The sequence below is a fragment of the Anser anser genome (genome assembly GCF_964211835.1).
Source record: "Anser anser genome assembly, chromosome: 8".
In the NCBI taxonomy this organism is placed as follows: Eukaryota; Metazoa; Chordata; class Aves; order Anseriformes; family Anatidae; genus Anser; species Anser anser.
In genome coordinates, this window is record NC_139728.1 from 15,355,626 (window position 1) to 15,376,726 (window position 21,101).

Consider the following 21,101-nt stretch of genomic DNA (forward strand, 5'->3'; position numbering starts at 1 on the left):
CCTCCCCGCCCGCCCCGCCGTCGCCGCGCCCCCCGCCCGCCTCCGTCCCTGCCTCCCTGAGAGGCGCGGGGATCTCGGTCCGGCCTCTGCTCGCCTGCCGCACGCCCCCGGAGAAGATGGCAGCGGAGGAGGCCGCGGAGGCCGCGCTGGCTGAGCTGCCCCCCGAGCGGGAGCGGGACGAGGAGGAGGAGGACGAGGAGGAAGAGGAGGAAGAGGAGGAGGACGAGGAGCGGAGCCCCGGGGGCGGCGGCGAGGCCGCGGCGCTCAGTAAGGGCCGCGCGGGGGGAGGGCGCGGGCAGCGGCTCCCGGCGGGCGCTGAGGGGGCGGCCGCCATGTGGCGCCGCGGCGTGAGGGGCGATCGCTGCGGAGCGCGGCCGCAGCGCCGAGCCGGGGCCGGTAACAAAGAGCGGCGCTCGGCAGTGCCAGCCCGCCGCCCCGGGCAGCCGCTGAAGGTGCGAGAAATGGGCTGCGGGGTGCCCGGTCACCGGCGGTGCGGGCTCTTTTCCTGTGGTAGCGTTAGCAGCCGCCTCGCAGCACGTGCGGCCGCGTGCAGGCCTGATTCTTCTTACAGCTCTCTCACCAAAAAAATCTTAGTTTTGTCTCTTCCGTTAATAAGCTGCGTAGAAACCATCACCAGGCACCACGTAACTCTTTAATAGATGAGTAGGCAGGACATCGAAGTATGTCTCAGGTGAGTTTTCAGCTTTAAAAATAGATCTGTGAGAAATACAGCGATACTCTGAGTTGCAGGGCTGGTCTGGATCTGATTCAAGGTACTTGGAAGAATTTTGCTCTGCGCTTTCTCCATTTTTCTAAACTATTTTTCTCTGATCTCTGTCTTCAGGTGTTCATTCCTCTTTTTATTTCTTTGTAATAGGCAAGATCCGTGTCAAACTGCAATGTTTAAAAGCAAACAGACAAGACAAAGCAAGGGAGCCTTAAGAACTGCTGTAAGATCTATTCGGGCCTTATCCTGTCTGTAGTAGTGGCCAGAAGTAGATGACTGGGGGAAGAACAGAGCAACCAGCCGACCATTAACGCATTCTCCAGAAATACTTTCAAACACAAAACACCTTGTGGCTCATCATTTTCTTGAGCCAAAGGTAGCGCTTTGGGGTTTAAAAGCCTGTTATGGATTTCTCTGCAGTATAATTCTTTCTTTGGCACTCACAGACTTGCAGCAGCCAGTGGCAGGGAGGTCTGCAGCATAGCAATAGGTTATACAGAAAACTTCTGCTCTGATTTTCCATCTGCTCTTTTCATATGGTCCATCCCAGGTTCTGCTGGAGCACTGCTGATGTCTGTGCTCCCCCTGTGTCTCACGACTTTATGGATGTTATGTACGGGCTGAAAAGTCATAGCCTGTTCTGTAGTTTCTCCATGGCTAAAATCCTATGCCATAAATCTGTTGTTTCTTGTCACCCTTTTTTGGAACTTCGCTGGTTCTGTGTCCCTTTTGAGCTTGGGGGATATGTGGCAATACTGTTCAATACGCAGGCTTTCTGCATTTTTTCCTAGAACTTCCTTATGCTGGGTTTTGGAGGGGATTTATACCTGTTCTTTCAATCAAAATTGTTTTAAAACCCTAAGATTGTAATCCTGATGATGCTCAGCTCAGAGCCCATCCATTCGTTCCATTCATATGTGAAATGAAGATTATTTTTCTCCCATGTCCACCACTTCTCTTTGTTTGTTTCATTGCCCACTCAAACGCCTTTTTCCAGATTGTTCAACTAGTCATAAACAGTTCTAAACTTCTGCTTTTAAACTTTATTTATCACTACTCTATGGTTAAACATATTTGGACTTTCTGCTTGCCTGCCTTGTCTTGTGTTGCATTTTGCCAGAAAATAACATGCAAATATTATTTTATTAACTTTAAACATCTGATAATACAGATGGGTGAATGGTTTCTTCCGTGGATTCCAAGGATAAGCAATAATCATTCTGATGTTATTCTCAGTAGTGATTATACAATTTTTCTCCTTCACGGTTGTTAGTCACATTTGCTGTTAGAAGCGCCAAATTACTGCAAGCAAATGAACTCAGTTGTATAATTCAAGCATATCAATGACAATTTTACTGTTGTTTTTTTGTTTTGTTTGCTTGATTTTCTTAAGATGGTGTGATCGACCCTGGAATGGTGAAAAGCAACAACCTGGGTGTGAAAGTTGCTGAGTCAGAAGTGGAAACCAAAGAAAAAGGAACTGAGGAAGAATCCACAAGGGAGTCTGAAAGTAACATTTTGGATGTTTCGTCGGATTATCCAAGAGGTTTGCTAACAAACGATAAGAATATTTGTGTTGTGTGCTTGAGCAAAGGAGGAAAAAAGTAAAAATAGCGGGAAAGAAAGGTAAAGGGAATGTGTGAAATTTCATTTTTAATACATCTGGTAGGTATCAATGCTTTTTCCCGTGCAGATGCATACTAAAATTTGTAGATGCCACTTCAGAATTTGTGCATAATACAGTGGCAAAAGAGAAACCGTTATGTCGGATGAGGTATAATCTGCGTCAGGGGCTGATGCTAGAAGCACCACAGAGAGCAGCGAAAATTGTATCCCAGTGCAGAAACTGGGAATTAGGAATTGATTTTAACCTTAGCTTTAAAACCAACTGCTGTATCTTCATACATCAATCAATTGCTTTATTTGTTTCATATAAGAAAGTCTGAAAGACTAATCTTGTAAAAACATTGTGTGAAGGTTTAAAATGACTACAGTATCAGTATCGCTAGAAACTGAGATGTTCAGTGTGCTATAACCAACAAAATTGATCAGGTAAACTAATTTTCTTGTTTTTAGCATATTCTATGCTATTCGCATAGATAAGTTGAAAAATGGGAAGGTAGTTTTAAAGGTTCTCAAACGCTCCTAAGGAAAAAAAAAAAAGTGATAGAATTTAATGTATCCTGCCTGCACAGTGGATAATTGCTAGTTGCAACGGGTCTGCTTCTGGCCAATACTACAGTTTTGCCAGGTAGTTCACGGGATGATTTTATGATTTTATACCGCTTTGTGTGTGGCTCGCATTCTGTAACCGCCATGCAGTAAAGTCAGAAGTAAATGGTATGTGACTTGCTCGCTTCTGCTTGTTTTTTCAAATAAAGATCATTCCAGTTTGAGAATTGTGATGTGTTGTCAGCATGAAAAAAGCAAGTAGAAATATTTGTATCTTATTAAATAAACATTCTGAGGATAAACTTTGGAAGTTGTACCTTCTACTATAGTTTTGCATGTAAGCTAAAGGATGCAGACAAGTGTTCTAATTGGTACAATAGGCCTTCCCTAGTGGTAGGTTTGAATTGATGGTTTGAAAAATAGTAGTAAGCTAGAAAAAAGAGTTTTTAATGAAGTATGTTTAACTTCTAAATATCTCTTGATTTTTAGAGAAACATATTTCCATTCAAAGACAGCTTGCTGAACTAGAGAAACTAGCTGACCTGAATGAAGGTGAGTTTACCTTGGCAGTATCCCAGAACACAGATCTTCATGTTACAGGTATTTACATTCTTCCTTAGTTTTTATTTTTAAAACATGACATCACTTTTATTTCTTGATTCATTTGTGGTGCTGAAAGATTAAAGGTTTCATAAAAAAAAATAGTGTCATCTTCCCCCTCCTTGTTTATCAAATGTTGTATTTCCTTCAGTAAATTTAGGGCTTTAACGATTCCTTTCCATCAACTTTCCTCTGCGTTGTAGCACTTCTGATGTTGGCAGTGTGCATGGAATAGCAAAACGTTAATTCTAGCTATACGTCATCAGTTTAGTCTCAGTTATGTTTTACTTCAAGTGCCACACGAATAGGGAAGCTAATTTTTGTCTCTGTGGTGTTTGAATATCATTTTAAACAGGTATGTATTCTGTTTTGGTTGTTCCCTTTTTTTCTCTGCATTCAGTGGTATATCGGAGAGTTGCTTAAGAGTGCTAAGTGTTTTTATTACAACTCTTAGTTTTTCTCAGATCGCAGGTATGTATTTAGTGCTAATAGTGGCAGCCCTTGCGACTGAAACTAGTTTTTATTCACAGAACAAGAAAAACATCAGAGTGCACACAGGTACTGCATCGTAGAGCTCTTGCACCTTAATCATCTTTTAGAATATCCACTGACAGAAATAATAGCCTGCTTCCATGGCTGTTTAATTTTACTAACAAATATGCCAAGAGTAAACCTACAGAAGTTAGCTTGTTTGTTATTTAATGAGGAGTTGGGTCATAAATAGTTCTTAGGTCTGATATTTATGGTTTTTAGCCATTATTGAATTGAATTAGATGTAAATCCACAGTAGCGATTAATAAATAAATAAATATTCCCTTGCCTATTCTCAATAGTCATTTCTTTCTTCTGCTGAGAACGTGACATTCTTCTGCTGTGTGCGTTAATGGACTGACTTGTATTTATTACCATCACCTCATGTATTTGAGACTCAGTAATGTGTGACAGTAGCAGAGTCTGATCAACATTAGAGAGCAGTGATGATTTATGTGAGCTGTAGGCCGCCGTCGCTGGTTTCAGTGGCATGAGATTCTTCACAGACAAGGTAGTCCACTCATAAAAAGGCCATATCAAAGCAATTTTACTGTCGTGTGAGCCTAAGTAATTATTACACATTGCCCACGTTGTGTGGCGTGTTTCAGTATTCATCCTGTACTATTCAAACACAAGCCTGTCTGCTAAATTCTGCATGAGCGGTTGTTTGATTTTCAGCATTGTAAGACCCATCAGCAGATGTATCTGCATCTCTTTTGAAATGCATGGTCACTGCATCTTACATGTTTCTCATACTTTGTGTTTGTGTTTTTAGATGAAAAGAAGCCTTGTCCATTGTGTCCTGAGGAGAAATTCAAAGCTTGCTATGGTCATAAACTCCATCGTCACCTCCAGAATTTGCACTGGAAAATTTCTGTTGAATTTGAAGGTAAAGGAAGTCGTATTTCAACAGTAAATACCAGACGGAGTAGTGTAGGACGTGTAGGACATTATTCTGCATTTTGTCTTGTTAAGTTCTTGTTGACTTAAGCATGAATTTCATGCATCTTGTTATCAGCTCTCAACTAGAACCATATTTTGATAAGATGAATTTTGCCCTGGGATATAAAATGTAAATGTAAAATAGCTCTGTATTTTCTACATGACAAAATAGTCCCAATTGTGCATTTTCTCATTAAAAGAACAGCAAATGCTTGGCGTTTCATGATAATGAAATAAAACTTATATATTTATTTTATGAAAACGACTTTAATAAAAGTTTTTGTCATATCATTAATAATCAGAGCGATTTCCACCATCACTACTACCACACCCCGCCAAAATTTTTGGCTTGTCATAAAGATTACATAGTTTCAGATAACTACTTAAAGTATTTATTTAATATCAGTGTTTAGTAGCTTTTTCTCTCATACAGCCAAACTCTGTGATCTGTTTATAAAATGCATTAAAATCCCTACTAGAAATTTAAGAAGGAAAAGAGAGTGAGCAACATCTGTTGTTTTTTTTTTTTAAGAACTAGAGGTATGGGTTTGCAAGAAATAAAGTAACCAACCAGAATATAGACAACATTCAAGTTAAATTTAAAAATGATCCAACTGAAGTTCTGTTTTTGCATGCATCAGCATGTGTCTTCTCTTTGTTTTTCTTTAAACCACAAGACAAGTTTTTACAGGAGTCTTCACACAAGTCTGTTAGCCAGGTAGCAACCCTTATAAGTGTTTGTATTGTATTTTTGAAAGTTATATACTCTACAGCCTGAATACTCGCTGTAGCACTGTAGGAAGCTAAGAGACTTATCAAAATGAATTGTCTTTGTATGATTTTTGAACACTTCAAAAATTCAGTGTATACCTAGCTGATGAATGTCTCTGTCCATTGGTTGAATGTCTCTCGCCATTGTCTTGTGGCAATATTTGGTAATCTTAGTTGAGATCATGCAATAAAAAAAAATCTAAAACATACTAAATCAAAGAGTTTCTGGTATAGGACATAAGCAATTCTGTTTGCTTACTGTACTGTGTTGTGACATGCACTTGTTCTCCAGGGTACAGAATGTGCATCTGCCACTTACCTTGTCGTCTAGTAAAGCCAAACCTCATTGGAGACCAGGTAAAATGCCGAATCAGAGAAATATTTGTTGCCCTACATCATGGGGGAAGTGGGTGATTTGGAGGAACTTCTGCAACCCATTCTTAGTCTCAAAGTATGGCGTGCTATCCATTCTGGCAAACGTGCATCAGTTGAGAATATAAAGCTTTCGTGTAACCTTCAAGTAGTTGAATGTAGTTGTCTATCCCTCTTATTTTTGTGGGTAGCTGCCTATCATGTAGACAGCAGCTTTGTGTGGAAGAGGTGAAGGGATCAGAGTGCCCCGCAATGGGTGCATCTCAGTCCCTTTCCTGTGTGCTGAGTATACGGAGTATTGGCAGGCAGCTGAATGTCGTGGTGCTGCGACAGGACAGCTGTGCTGCCTCTGTGGGAATGATTATTTCAGTCCCCATAACTATAGACGCAGGATATTTTGTATGTTGTAGAGTTACAGACAGATGACTTCTTCATCTCCCCATATTTAGGGATAGTTTTACTTGAACTGTATTTGTGTATTCTGAAACTGCGTATGGTTTATTTCACAGACATTTTCAAAGATGGGAGCCCATTACCATTGCATTATCTGTTCGGCAACTATCGCTCGGAGAACTGACATGATAGGGCATATTAATCGTCACGTGAATAAAGGAGAAACTGAATCAAGGTTTATTACAGGTAGGTTCTCACTTCTGTAAAATGATCAATTCTTTTATACCATGTAGTACTTGGGTTAGCTATGATACCTGAGTGACAAGTGTAAGAAAAATTCCAGAAGAAAATTATTTAGGTTTACTAAAGAGAAATCTGCCCTTAATCTTTCAGAACTTGTTTTTTTTCCTCAAAGACGTAGGAGTGTTGTGATTTTTTTCTCTGCATTAACTAGTTTCTGTATTCTTACTGATAAATAATATTCACTTCAAAAGCAGTTTAAAGTTGTAAATGCAGGCTTCTGCAAAATAATGGAGGACATGGTATCTGTAACACAAAATCTGTCCAGAGAATTTCATGCCTTTCTTTGGCTGTATTTGTTCTTTTATCAGTCTTCAGTAAATCTCTCTAGAATACAGAAAATGTTTTGCTCTTTTTAACCAAACTGGATCAACATGAATTTACAAAACAAGATGACTTTCATCCAGTACTGGAGAATCATGACAGAGGCATCAGTGTTTCTTTGGTAAATTATAATCCTTGTCTGACTCTCTCAAGAATTAGAATTCTGTTTCCAAACTTGGATAAACTAAATTGAAAGTATTTTGAATAACTAGAATATCAAGTGTTTAAAATTAATTTTATTTCCTTTATTTTTGTAAGATTTCTGTTCTCTGCAGATACCAATTTAAAAATTTCATTATTGATTACCTGGTGTGTAAAAACTTTTTTTGTAATGACCCAGACTGTTTACTTTGCAAATTTGTCTTTTTTTGGTGGTGGTGGTGGTTTTTTTTTTTACCCCTCTCCATCTCTGTATAGATGTATGGATTTTACCTAGTTATAGTAAAGACAGGACTGGAAGCTATTGAGGATCATACTTAGTTCTGTTATCAGTCTGCGGTTTAGGGAGTAGTAGCTCAGTGTCTGGGGATCGGTTTTCATGGCTAAGAAGCAATAGTAGGACATATTTCCATGCCTTTAACTTAAATAGTTTGTGATGTGAAATACATTAATCTGTGCATCATTCCCTCCAGAGCAGTTAGTACAGAATGGCTGATTTGTCTTTTTTACGTGAAATGCCCGTGGTTATTTTCCCTCATGGAGAGAGGTGAAAGCTACAGATGACATGTTTAATACTTAGGAGGTACTTGAACAAAAGTTGAAGGCTGTAAATGTGGAGCAGGTGGTAGAGCAGTTGAAATAATTACTTGAAAGCACAGAGGGATAGGCGGGCCATGCACAGAAAGGTATCTGGTTGAAAGCTAACAAATTTTGCCTGGTTGTTTCTGGGTAAATTTTGCTACTCTTAGACTGGAGATAAATTTCTCAGGGGAATGACAATGTGCGTTTACAGTTGTCAAATCAAGAAAGCTTGTTTTGCCACAAACTTTTTTATACAAAGCCTAAGTGCTGAAATTGTCCCTATGCTTGTGCTCTCTGTACACATTTCATGAAGCTGTTTGGTAACTTACAGAGATTGAATCAAGGAGTTCAATGGTATAAATTCAGCACTTTGTTGATAGGGTTTTAATTACTTAGCAACATACTACATTTGAATGTGCAGAACAAATGTGGTAAGCCTCAGGCTCAGGGGCTTCCCTTCTAAAACTGGAGTGGATACATGTGCGAGCCCAACTGAGAAATGGATCTGGCGTTCTATTGGAAGAAAATTGTGGTAGAGCTTGAGCCTAGTCAGCCACTCTTAAGACTAGAAGATAAATTGTTGCTTCTTTTTTTCCCCGGTGTATGAGTTAACTGATCCATGTGCGCCAGCTGGATTACTGCAAAGTTTAGTCCTTTTGCTACCTGGGAGCACATTTTCAATTTCATGTATCAAATGTGCTAACGTTAATTTCAATTCTCACTCTCCTTCCCACACAATTACTTTCTTTTTAGCTCCTGCTCCCAAGTCATCTCATGAAGTGCTGAAAGAGTCAGACACAGATGTGCAGGTTCTTCCCAACTACTCCACACCGCAAAAAACAGATTCCTATTTTAACCCCAAAATGAAACTCAACAGGTGAGAGAACAGGGAGTGGGAAGATACACAAAAGGGATGGTGACTTTGTAGTGAAGAATGTTCATACATTTTGAAAAACAAACCCTGTGAACCCTTTGTTCAGAGGGAAGGAGAAATAGCTTTTTCAGTAACAAGATGGTTCTTGGGATAAAATTCCATTTAGATGTGTTCCATTGTATTTGTCTGCTAAGATAATTTTTGTTAATTTTGGAAAGTTCTCCAGCAAAAACTCTTCTTGACAAATAACATGTGAAACCGAAAACACTGTGTGGGAAATACTGTTGTCTCTGAAGCAATTAAGGATGTTTACATAATTAGTTTATGCAAAAGAACAGGATTTTAAAAGAAGAGCACACTTGAAAACTCATTTCCTTGTACACACTTTATATGTTTTTGTGTGTCTCCACAAGATACAGTGGTTGGTGACTGCTCTCTCTCCTTTAACTGAACAGCAGCATGCCTATAATTTACAGCTTTCATATTGCAAGCCTTGTTTATATAGGCTTTTCTCTCTTGGGTGCCAAATTCTCAAAAGTTCCTTCTCATATTTGCATTAAAAAAGATGAAGGAAGGACAGTTTTTTTGTTTATTTGTTTTGTTTTGTTTTTTAAGGAGACTCATAAATTATTTCTATACCACAACTAAAATGTGCAAGCATTAACACCAAAGCATAGCAGTAGGCTTCAGCCTGTGCAGACTGCTCATGTGTTCAGTGCTGTAAATATTTCAGCTTCCAGGTTTAAAGTTAGCTCAGATACATTTGTCAAAACTTGCCTCTGAAGAATGCCATTGCAACTAAGTTTGCGGCTATTCCTATGTGAACAATGCCTGTTCAAAACAGTGGAATTTTTTGTTTCACAGTCGTTTCTGATTTCCTTTCAAACACAGAGCTGTTAATTGGGTAACATCTGATTGTGCTGGGAACGGAAGAGAAACACTACTTACTTCTAAATGCTTACCACTTTTTCCAGTGCTAGAGTAACTGTAAGATGATTCAGGATCCTACTTTATGAATATTCTGATGTGTTGAGTCACTAAATTGAGTATGAAATACTGTCATATCAATTGAAAAGCTTAAAAGTAAACAATTACTGTATTTAAAAAATGATCTAGCTTAGAAGTTCTAGGAAGATTCACAGATTCACAGATTTCTCTAGGTTGGAAGAGACCTCAAGATCATCGAGTCCAACCTCCGACCTAACACTAAGTACTCCACTAAACCATATCCCTAAGCTCTACATCTAAACGTCTTTTAAAGACCTCCAGGGATGGTGACTCCACCACCTCCCTGGGCAGCCCGTTCCAATGCTTAATAACCCTTTCGGTAAAGAAGTACTTCCTAACATCCAACCTAAAACTCCCCTGTCGCAACTTTAGCCCATTCCCCCTCGTCCTGTCACTAGGCACGTGGGAGAATAGACCAACCCCCACCTCTCTACAGCCTCCTTTCAGGTAACTGTAGAGAGCGATGAGGTCGCCCCTGAGCCTCCTCTTCTCCAGGCTGAACAAGCCCAGCTCCCTCAGCCGCTCCTCGTAAGACTTGTTCTCCAGACCCCTCACCAGCTTGGTCGCCCTTCTCTGGACTCGCTCGAGCACGTCCATGTCCTTCCTGTAGCGAGGGGCCCAAAACTGAACACAGTACTCGAGGTGCGGCCTCACCAGAGCCGAGTACAGGGGCACAATCACTTCCCTCGACCTGCTGGCCACACTGCTTCTTATACAGGCCAGGATGCCGTTGGCCTTCTTGGCCACCTGGGCACACTGCTGGCTCATATTCAGCCGACTATCCACCAATACTCCCAGGTCCTTCTCGGCCAGGCAGCTTTCCAGCCACTCATCTCCCAGCCTGTAGCTCTGCTTGGGGTTGTTGCAGCCCAGGTGCAGGACCCGGCACTTGGCCTTGAAGATGTTCAAGGGGCCTTGAAGATGTTCAAGGGGAACAAATAACCAAGAGGAAGAAAAAAATATTTCTCATCTTACTGTGGCTTTTTTTTCCCCCTAGGCAATTGATATTCTGTGCACTAGCTGTTTTAGCTGAAGAGCGTAAACCAATAGAATGTTTGGATGCATTTGGTGCCACTGGTAAAGTCAATTTCTTTAATCTTTAGCTATTATCCAATACTATGAGACTGCAGAAATCAGTAGTAACTGATACTGTTGTGTTCCTCAGACTGTGTTCGACTATGCAGTTTTCCTCCTTAGGCAGGCAATCATTGGCTTCCATACAAAAAACACAGTCTTCAAGAGCCTACAAGTCCTTCAAAAAGATTGTAAATAATAAATCAAAGTTGAGTGATCTGCTTAAAAATTAGTTGCCTTAAAATGTCGTTGAAATACCACCTTACTAAACATGTGACCAGGGTCCCAAATCTTTTGTGACTTTGTAAAATCAACCTCTGGTTAAAAAATTGAAATGAACCCAAGCATTCTCTACAGATTCATCTGTAATTGATTTCAAAAATTCTGAATGTGAACTAAACGTGAAGTCATTTGGTCAGTGTCCACTAACCATCTAGAACAAAAATCTAAAGAAATCTGACCTCTGCTGCCTTATTATCAGTCTGCTGTTGTAAACCCAGGGTTATAGTTGAGAACAGCAGTAGCTGCTTAGCATTTTTCATAAAAATTCTTGGTAATGAATTTATCACTGTTCCGAGCCAGGCCAGATATCACAACTGCAGCCTGTCCTGCACTTCCTCATTGTTACAGAGTTTACTATGAAAGTCAGCAATAGTTTGGAGACGGCCTAAGTATCTTCAAGAAGGTGACAAATTGACTACTGCACTTAAAACTTATTGTTGTTACTATTACAGCACTGTGTGCTGATGCAGAAGGTCACCAACACAGTTTTTTATGGAACACACCAAAACTTGCCTCACACTTCCATATTATAAGCATTTAAAAGGATGGATTTTTTTCTCACTGATTTCAGTGAACCAGAAAACAACTCGCGGTTTTGTCACGGAGTTACAATTCTGTCTTTCCCTAGGTATAATGGGATTACAATGGGCAAAGCATCTCAGAAGTTCCGTGAAGGTTACAATTAATGATTGTAATGAAAATTCTGTGACAATGATTCAGGAAAACTGCCATTTAAACAAAATGAAGGTGAAACTGAACGCTAAGGAAGAAGACAATGACGAAGCTTTGGGAGGTGGAGAACAAAATACTGACACCATTGAGGTGACAAAAATGGATGCCAATGTTATAATGCATATGAGATCATTTGATTTTATGTAAGTGTTAAAAGTTTATCTTAATAAACTTTCTGTTTTGCTAATAACACCCCATAACCCACCCCAGGCCCCACCGTATGATAGGGAAGTTGGAATGAAAGAAGTAACCAACAGTCAGTTGATAATTCAAAAGTAATTGTATTGTCCCAGGACAGGTGTGGAAATGGAACATCAAATGTTTTAGAGATTACTGGGAAAATATTGGCAAAGCCTTCAACATCCAGAATGGAATATAAATATGCATGAAAATTTTAAGCCAAACTATTTTTCGTATAACTTCATTGCCTGTTTGATAAAGAGAAATGTTAAATTTGTCCTTTTCTTCCCTTGAGGCTTTTAATTAGTTAAAAATTCATTCATTTGCATGCTGTTGTATAGGACTGCATGTTTGTTGCATCGCTTGTTTTGATCCGTTCTGCAGCATGTTCATCTTCAATTGAAGCAGTCTACTGCTTTCAAGTTGGACTTACAGACGAATACATTCAAAACCCCTACAGACATCAGAATAAATTATTGGATTTCTTTTGGTATTGATTAACATCCAGTTTGTAGCTAATTAAGCAGCATGTATTCAGAGTGAAAATTACGCAATTTAGTACACAAACTGGAATGCATATGTTTGAAAAGCAAACTTGTTTTTATAAGTTTCCTTTTCTTTTAAGGACAAGGATAGGTATCAGGCCAATGTTCTTGTAACATGAACTAGTCAGGGGGTCAGGATGCCAAAAAAAACCCAACAAATAACTGTCAGTTTTTGTGGTGATGTGTATTTTCCAGTACAGTTCTGCCTTGGTTCTTGCAATTTGACACTTAATCCTCTGGTATTCCAGACTAATTCATGAGAGATGTGCTGTCAGTTTTAATCCTGCTTTCTCATCTTGTTTTAAACCTGAGCATAGATAAAGATTCTCAAAGTTTTTATTATTTTAACAAAGGTTAGACGGTTGAGCATCTATAGATGCAGAGTGAGACTTGTTTTCATTTCAGACATTTGGACCCATTCGGAACTTCTGTGAATTACCTGGATTCTGCCTTTAGAAATGTGAGAAATCTTGGAATCGTGTCCCTGACATCCACAGACATCAGTTCTCTGTATGCAAAGGCTCAGCACGTTGCCCTGCGTCATTACGGATGTAACATTGTCCGAACAGAGTACTACAAGGAGCTGGCGGCCAGAATAGTAATTGCTGCTGTGGCAAGGTTCTGTTAAAACAAATCGGCTCAAATTCTGGGAGAAAATTGTTTTTGATACAAAACTTCAGAGTGCTGCTGTAGGTTGTGCATGTTGAGTTTCCAGAATTCTTTAATTCTAAAAAGCAGACTTCTCGATACAGAAGTTATGTTTCATATGTTATGTGTGCTGCTATGGGACAATGTAAATCTTAAACTAAAAGACCGGGGAAGGTAAAAATGCATAAATGGGGTAGGGGGTTGGGATGGCGGCAGGTTTTTTGTTGTTGTTCTGGTTTTTTGTTTGTTCGATTTGGCTTTGGCTTTTTGGGGGAGGGGTGGGAAGGTGGTAATCTAAAAAGTAATAGCCAGACTTGCATATCTGCAAGTTCTTTTGTTCTTTTCTCAACTTTGTGGTCATTTCAGTGCTGCATAGGACTTTGCAAATGTTAATTAAACTACTGAAGTGGCTTCTAGCTAAGCATTACAGTTACACTTGCTTCAATGAAAACTGGAGTTAACGGAAACTGGTGTTCACTTAAGGTCCTTGTGCTTGAGGTTGAAATGATGCATGTAATTATTAACTTGTGAAATAAGTCTTTTGCATATAGACATTCTTACAAACTTCAGACTGATAATTGAATGAAGGTAGTAAAACTAGTTTTTAATTGAGGAAGAAGGATAAAGGCAAGAGGATTGGACAACTGCTTGGGAAGATGGGGAGAAAATAAAGTGTGCAGAGGTCTTAAGCATGCTGGAGCTAAAATGCCCACCTGAATTCTTTTAGATTTTTCTTCTTTATATCCCTGCATGTGTTAGGTTGTCCCTTGGGGAATGTTTTTAGACACAGATATTCTGTATCTAATTAAATGTGACCTTCCTATGAAACTATGTGATGAACTGAGATTTTGGCAAGGGGGGTGAACTTCTTGGCTGTTGAAGCAAAGTTTTAACTGTGCTTTGGGTTACATGCTCCAACTCCCGTAAAGGTTTCTTCTTCCTTGTCAGTGCTTACCTACCAAGGAACTGCTCACTTACCTTCCCACAGCCCTTATTTAATTAACACTTGATGGTTTAACATCATGTGTGTCCCTCTAAATCTCTACTTTCTCAGATTTTCATGTAGCTTGTTAATTTTTTTGTTACAACACCCTGTCATTAAGCAGGTATTTGTATAGAAAGATGATGCAGAGGACAGACTGCTGTTTCCAAGCGTGATAAAAAGTTAAACGTGACTTCCATAGCCTTACAGGAAGTAGAGAACACTGCACATTTAAGAAACGACTCTCTCCATATCACTTTCTGAGATCTTCAGTATCACTTTCTAGAAAGTGGATGAGGTCAAGAATCTTTGAACAGGTTTAGGTGTCTGCGGAAACGTTAGTCTGCTGAATTCAGTACAATGTGTGTCTGTGTTTGTTCTTCCTTCGCAGAGCTGCAGCTCGCTGTAACAAAGGCATTGAAGTTTTACTTGCGGTAGCTCTAGAGCACTTTGTTCTAGTAGTCGTCAGAGTTTTACGGGGACCATCTCCTGCAGATGATTCAGCAAAGAAAGTAAGATACCTCATCCACTGCCAGTGGTGTGAAGAGAGAATTTTTCAGAAAGAGAGTAATATGGTAGAAGGTAAATAGATCTTCCACTGATATTATAAAAGGTCTGATTCCTGGATGTTTGGGTGGCTGGGTTTTTTTTGCTTGTTTAGGCCTTGTTTATGTTTACATGCTTTTGGCAAAGTAGTATTCTGTAGTATTTCTGTTTAATGTAACTAGAGTATTGCATGAAGTGGAAAAAGTATTTCCAATGCAAAATACCTGTTTTATGGTACCAGGTTAGATCCATTGTGTGCGTGGATTTCGCCATAAATGTACTGGATTCGTTTGTAGGTGGGGTGTTCTCCAGCTAGCTTTAGCTGCTGAAGGGTGCCCGATAGGCCCTTGGATCTGTCCTTTCAGTGAAGGGCATGAAGAGTGGGACACCTGTGGCTGCTGTGTTGTTCCTCCATACAGGGGCAGCTTGATGAATTTAGGTGTCAGGTTGCTCTTCTACAATATCACATTCCCCCCAGGTTAGGGTCTGTTCTGCTTGACCTTGGGCAGTATCAGTAAATGCCTGATGGAGATAATCCCTGTAGGTGTGGTAGGCAAGGTATGCAGCATTCCTGTGATTTATCTAATGCTTGGCGATAAATCAAGGCAGCCTCTAGGTTAAAAGCCAGCTGTTCATGTGCGGTCTCTATACACAAGTTAGAGGTGGGAGGCAAAAGTTAAGCTAAGGAGTAGCTCCTAGCCAGATGGTAGCTTGAATAAATCCAAAGGAAAAACCTTGGCTTCAATGTTGCGGGTTCTTGGATACCAACTACTCAGCTGATGGTGTCTTTGAACAAAGTCAGGTGCAACAGTGTGCAATGACCTTCTTATTAAAAAGATTTGGTCCTGTTTTAAGAACAGAAAAGGGTAACTGATAAGAACAGTGTTGTGGTAGAGATCTTAATTAGGAAATGAATTGTTTACTTAATGCCTTACCTGCAAGCAGGCTGACTTACGGCTTAGAAACCCTGTAGGCGGCTGTATTTTGTATATGTAACTGACAGATGGTTGCATTTTTTTGTTGTTGTTGATACTATCCTTGACAGCTGCTTATATAGTCATGGGAAAGAAAGCTAGTAATTTCCACATGATTTGAAATCTGCCAAAAAATATAGCGCATTAGGTGGCTTTTTGGTGTTTTTTCCCCTTCAGTGTCATTTCAACAGTGATTAGAGATCAAGCCATCAATCACTAAATTTTCACAAGTACTGCAGCACTGCTTGTCAGAATTGGGAGTGGTGTTGCACTTCTGCTCGTTTACCCTTTCAAATACATCCATTTAAGTAAACTAGTACTTCATATCTGTATCGTCTCTCTTCAGCAAAGTGAGCATTGCTGGCTATTTCAAAACAGCTTAAATTCTGTTTTTCTGTTGTAGAAAACCCTTATCAGCAGCTGCCTTGTGATTGTCACGGCAGTATGCCTGGGAAGACAGCAGTAGTTCTTGGTCCCCTCTGGTAAGTACAGAACACAGTGAGGAATCGGAATAATTGAGGCTGGGAGGACATCTGGAGGTCACGTTCACTCACTTAATAGAAATGCAAGTCTGTTGGATATTTTAGCATTACTAAAGGAAGTGTAGCAATCAGGAGTCATTCAAGAAAGAGTTAATGTATGGCAGTTTCTGAATTTAGTATAGGTTGTTCAGTTTTTGGTTATGGTCATAGAGTTCAAACCGGTTAATATATAACAAATTCACTCTAAATTTCATGTTTACTGTGACTGTTTTAATACATCCTGCACAGGAGAACCTGGCTCTGTGTTCTTCTAGTTGCCAAATGTCAAGCAGCTCTATTACTTGGTACTTGCAGAAAATGTATGTAGTAAATCCTTACATGTGCTGACAGTAGCAAATAATACACTACTTGATACTTAATACTTACTCTGATTTCTCACAGGAGAAAATTTTAAATCCTTCACTAAGTCTTTTAATGGCTTCAAAGCAAATTAAAAATAGTTGACAATTGCCAGTACCTTTCTTCCAGACAAAAAATAGGGTAAGATGACTTTCTCAACATAGTTGGGCAAGTCAGTGGCAGAAATAAAATTCCTGAGATGGTTTTTAATGTGAGATCAATGCTGCTGTCCTTGGAAACAAAGCAATGCTGTATTGCTGCAGCAAGAACACAGTCAGGTGCAGCGCATTGGTGTAATGTCATTGCTAAACAATTTGGGTGAGAGATTTTTTTAAGGAAACTTTTTTTGCTTTCATTAATAGGTCTAAACTTCTCACTGGTCTTGTGTTTCTTAGGTCAGGAGCCCTTTTTAATACTGGATTCCTCAGAAGAATGCTGTTTGAGGCGGTCCAGTATGGCTTAGATGAAACTCAGCCGCTTTTGAAGACGTTAGTTTGTGAAGCTGAGTGTACAACTTTAAAGAATTTTTCTACCCATAGTCCTTATGATGAGAACAAACAAGGTAAGAAAACCAGCAGTTGTTTTGCAAAAAGTCTGACCTGGTGGTGATTTTAGAGAGAGAATGCTCTCTGATAACTTAATGCTAACAGCAGTGTGAGCATTAGGTAGGTACACGTTAGGTCAAGAAAATATTTGTTGCTTTGAATCCAGTGCAGGAGTTGTCTATGCTGTAAAAAGAGCATGGTCTGTCAGAGCCAGAGTGCTGGATTTAAACATCTTCAGTCAGTACAGCAGATTGTGAAACAAGTGAATATCATGCAGGCAGACTGACCACCGTGAAATCCAGCACGTTCCCCACAGGAGCCGGAAACAGCACGTGTCTGTCCGTCCTCTGTGTACCCTGCTGCAGACCTGGGAGCCCGTGCCATTAGGAAGAGAACTCGGCTGGCCTGCTCTGCGTTCTCTGCAGGAATTGCAAATCACTGCACCAAAAGAAATAGTCTTCCCTAGGGGAATGCTGTTTTACCATAAAATGAAATTGCTTTGACTATCCCAATGCTGATTGCTCAATCAGATAATGACAGGACAAGGGGGAATGGTTTTAAAATAAAAGAGGGGAGATTTAGATTAGAGGTTAGGAGGAAATTCTTTCGCTCAGAGGGTGGTGAGGCACTGGCACAGGTTGCTGTGGTGGTTTTACCTTGCTAGGCTGCTGAACTCCACCACAACCGCTATCTCACTCCCCCTCCTCAGAAGAGGAGGGGAAGAACAAAAGGAAAGAAACAACTCACAGGTTGAGATAAGGATAATTTAATTAAAGGAAAAATAATTATTAAGGGAAAATTATTATTAATTAAATAATTTACCTAAAGGGAAAAACCAAAACCAAGCAAAGGCTGTGTGGAAGCACAGAGGAAAGAAATTACTCTCTACTTCCCACCAACGAGCGATTCTTGAACACGTCCTTGAAGCAGGGCCTCAATGCACATAGCCATTGTTCGGGAGGACAGATATTTTCACAACGAGAGCCCCCCTCTCCCCTATTCTTCCTTTTTGCACCTTTTATTGCTGAGTGTGACATCGTATGGTATGGAATATCCCTTTGGTTGGTTTAGGTCAGCTGCCCTGGTGATGTTCCTTCCTCACCTCTTGCCCACCCCCAGCCTGCTGGTTCTGGGGGGGTTAGAGAGAGTCCTGATACTGTGCCGGCACTGCTCAGCAGCAGACACAACACTGGGGTGATACCAGTGCTGTTCTAGCTACAAGTGCAGAGCACAGCACTGTATGGGCTGCTGCACGGAAAGTTAACTCCATCCCAGGCAGACCCTGTACAGTTGCCCAGAGAAGCTGTGGATGCCCCATCCCTGGAGGTGTTCAGGACCAGGCTGGATGCGGCTCTGGGCAACCTGGTGTGGTGGGAGGTGTTCCTGCCTATGGCAGGGGGGTTAGAACTAGATGATCTTTGAGGTCCCTTCCAACCCAAACCATTCTGTGATCCCCTGATCCCCTCTAAATTCAGTTACTGAGCTGGTAGGTAAGTTACCCGTGTATGTGCTTCTTTAGGCTGCGATGTGGTGGACATTCTTTCTGTTTACCTAAGGTATTTTGCCATCCTACTGTTTTACAATAAGACTTAACTTTGATCTTTAATTGTATTCTAGAAGAGTGTGGCGTATATATTAAAACACCAGATACTTCAGCAGAATCCTGCGTGTTACATGGTAAGTAGATCATTTGGTGCAACTCCAGCAGCTTCAAATTAAAGTACAGTTTCAGTGATGGCTAAACCAACCTAGTGTTCACATAAAATTTTTCTACATTCAATGATACTTAAGTAAAAGTTATTTTCCCACTGAATAATGATTTTACTTTTTCCGGAATCATATTTTCTGGTACAAGCCAAATGCTAAATACTGAATTATGCATACCTGGCCTCACTTGTTATTACTGAAAATGGTGTGTAATTAAATTCTGGCTAGATTTTAACTCTGCAAAATGTTATCTCATATAAACATACATAAAGGTGTGCGGTTGCTATGTGGCTTTTTTGTACTTCCTGTCTTTGGCTTCACTGGCATTTTTTGTGGACTTCACTGAATATTCAACAATTTCACTGGCATTTTTTGTGGTCCAGGAAAAAGAAAAAATAATGAAGTGGTGCGAAATGCAGCCAAGCGACAAAAATCTGACAACAGTGCTGAGCACCCTGCATTCTACTACAATATCCACAGACACAGTATTAAAGGAATGAACATGCCAAAGTAAGGCTTTAAGTTCCACCCTTATATTACTGTGACAACTAATATGTAGCTTGTATTGAATCAGCCTTACTGGTGTTAACTCCTTTTTAAATGGCTTTTTCAGGTTAAATAAGTTCTTAAACTATCTCTCTGAAGCTGGATACAGAGTCAGTAGGACCCACTTTGATCCCATGGGAGTTCGCACGAATGCGCCCTTGGCGCAATTTAAGACTATCCTTGTGAAGTACAGCACTCCCACATACACCGGGGGGCAGGCGGAAGGCCCTCTCCATCTCACTGAAGATGTCCACATGGGAGACCAGGTTCCAGCTGCTGCAGATGGCAAAGCAGGAGATGCTGAATTTCTGGAAGATGATAAATCTGGAGACACTGCCACCGTGTTCACAAACGACTGCCCTACTCACTGTGCAGCTGATTAATGCAAATCGTCTTGGTCAGGACTTGGCAACTACACCCTGTTTGAGTACACCCATACTTCTTACAGAAAGAACTGCATTTTGACAGTTTGAAGCACCTGCTATTTTCATTTGAGAAGACAGTTTAGAATTATGTAGCAGAATTTACCACTGAACACGGTGTGTGTGGTCAAGGTACTCTTGCTGTGGGAAAGTCTCTAGACAGTTCTTTCACGCTCACATCCACTTTTACACCAAGGCATTGTGGTTACCCCCAGGTCTTTGTACAGCCTTATTCAAACTGCTAGAACAGAATCCAGAAGAGTGGATGGGGCCTAAAGTCTTAAGTGTTTCTGAACATAAGCTTAGTATGAAATGGACTACCATTCCTAAACCCTGACCTGTTAGAAATCAGAGGGAGGTCATGTTAAGATGGTAAAACAGTACAGAATGAAATGTGATGTGAACTGAAGCAAGCAAGAAATTGCTAACTCAGTGCCCTTCTAGCTCCGCATTGCTTGTGTAATTCGGCCTTCAGTTCCAATTTTGTAGTTCTACCTACAGGCAAGATCCTAACACAAGTGAGAACAGAAAGGAATGGTTACAAAACTGTTACATAAACTTCAGTTCTTAACCAAACTTCAGTGATTTGTGTTTAGTCACACTAGGTAATTGTCAGATTAAATTTGGTTGTATACCACAAGAAGGAACAGTGACCAGACACAAGTTGAAGTTCTGGAAAAATATGTTCATAATACAATCTTTGCTGTTACGAGATCTCTTCAGTGAATGAGCAAAGACGCAGTGTGTTGGTAGTCATTTCTGATTTCCTTAAATATATGGCAGCATTCCAGCCAAATAAGCTTGACTTTGTCCTTTTTTCCCCCACCCCCAAAAAAAACCTTTTTTTCAGATACCTGCATATGTTTCACTTGACTTATCACATTTGAAGTAGTAATTCCAGTTTTTCACAGGCTTCGTGTGCAGCCTAGCCCAGTGCCAGGTTCTCTGAAGAGATGGTGGTGAGGGATTATTCTTATTTTCCCATCCCAGAAGCTTTCATTAAGAGCATTAATTGTCTCATTGAAAACTGAGTGCTGAATAGGAGTATTATGACAGATACAATCCTGATAGTGCAAAACTTAATAAGCTCCTCTCAGTCCAGAATTGTTACTGCCTTTTATAACCATCTTAAATTCATGGCTGCTTCTATAAGAGTTGTTATTTTCATTTATTGCCTTCAAAAACGTAGTGCTTTACCTAGGATAACTTGAGATCAACTTGGAAAGGTGAGTCTGAAGAAAAAGAATAGTTTCAGTGTTCCACAATTGTTCTGAACTAAGTA

The 21,101-nt window shown here is 40.2% G+C and overlaps 1 protein-coding gene across 3 annotated transcripts; it reads left to right on the forward strand.

Annotated features, from left to right (window-relative positions):
* Positions 1 to 21: 21 nt before the first annotated feature.
* On the forward strand, positions 22 to 20,615 carry TRMT1L (tRNA methyltransferase 1L). Of its 3 annotated transcripts, none has more exons than XM_083847099.1 (16): positions 22 to 267; positions 2,121 to 2,273; positions 3,389 to 3,499; positions 4,806 to 4,919; positions 6,036 to 6,100; positions 6,625 to 6,754; positions 8,627 to 8,750; positions 10,753 to 10,832; positions 11,740 to 11,986; positions 12,974 to 13,186; positions 14,590 to 14,780; positions 16,122 to 16,200; positions 16,995 to 17,161; positions 18,762 to 18,821; positions 19,235 to 19,361; positions 19,465 to 20,615. In XM_083847099.1, exons 1-16 carry the CDS (start codon positions 117 to 119, stop codon positions 19,778 to 19,780), a joined length of 2,328 nt encoding a protein of 775 aa, XP_083703225.1. In that variant the 5' UTR covers positions 22 to 116; the 3' UTR covers positions 19,781 to 20,615. The 3 variants fall into 3 exon arrangements, with proteins under 3 accessions (XP_083703225.1, XP_083703226.1, XP_083703227.1); XM_083847100.1 differs by having other exon boundaries at positions 3,389 to 3,451; XM_083847101.1 differs by lacking the exon at positions 22 to 267 and adding an exon at positions 369 to 691.
* Positions 20,616 to 21,101: the final 486 nt, after the last annotated feature.

Coding starts and splice junctions, on each gene's coding strand:
- TRMT1L (XM_083847099.1), top strand. CDS start 117: ATGGCAGCGGAGGAGGCCGCGGAGGCCGCGCTGGCTGAGCTGCCCCCC. Junction 8,751..10,752: donor CCCAAAATGAAACTCAACAG/GTGAGAGAACAG, acceptor TTTTCCCCCTAG/GCAATTGATATTCTGTGCAC. Junction 14,781..16,121: donor AGAGAGTAATATGGTAGAAG/GTAAATAGATCT, acceptor TTTCTGTTGTAG/AAAACCCTTATCAGCAGCTG.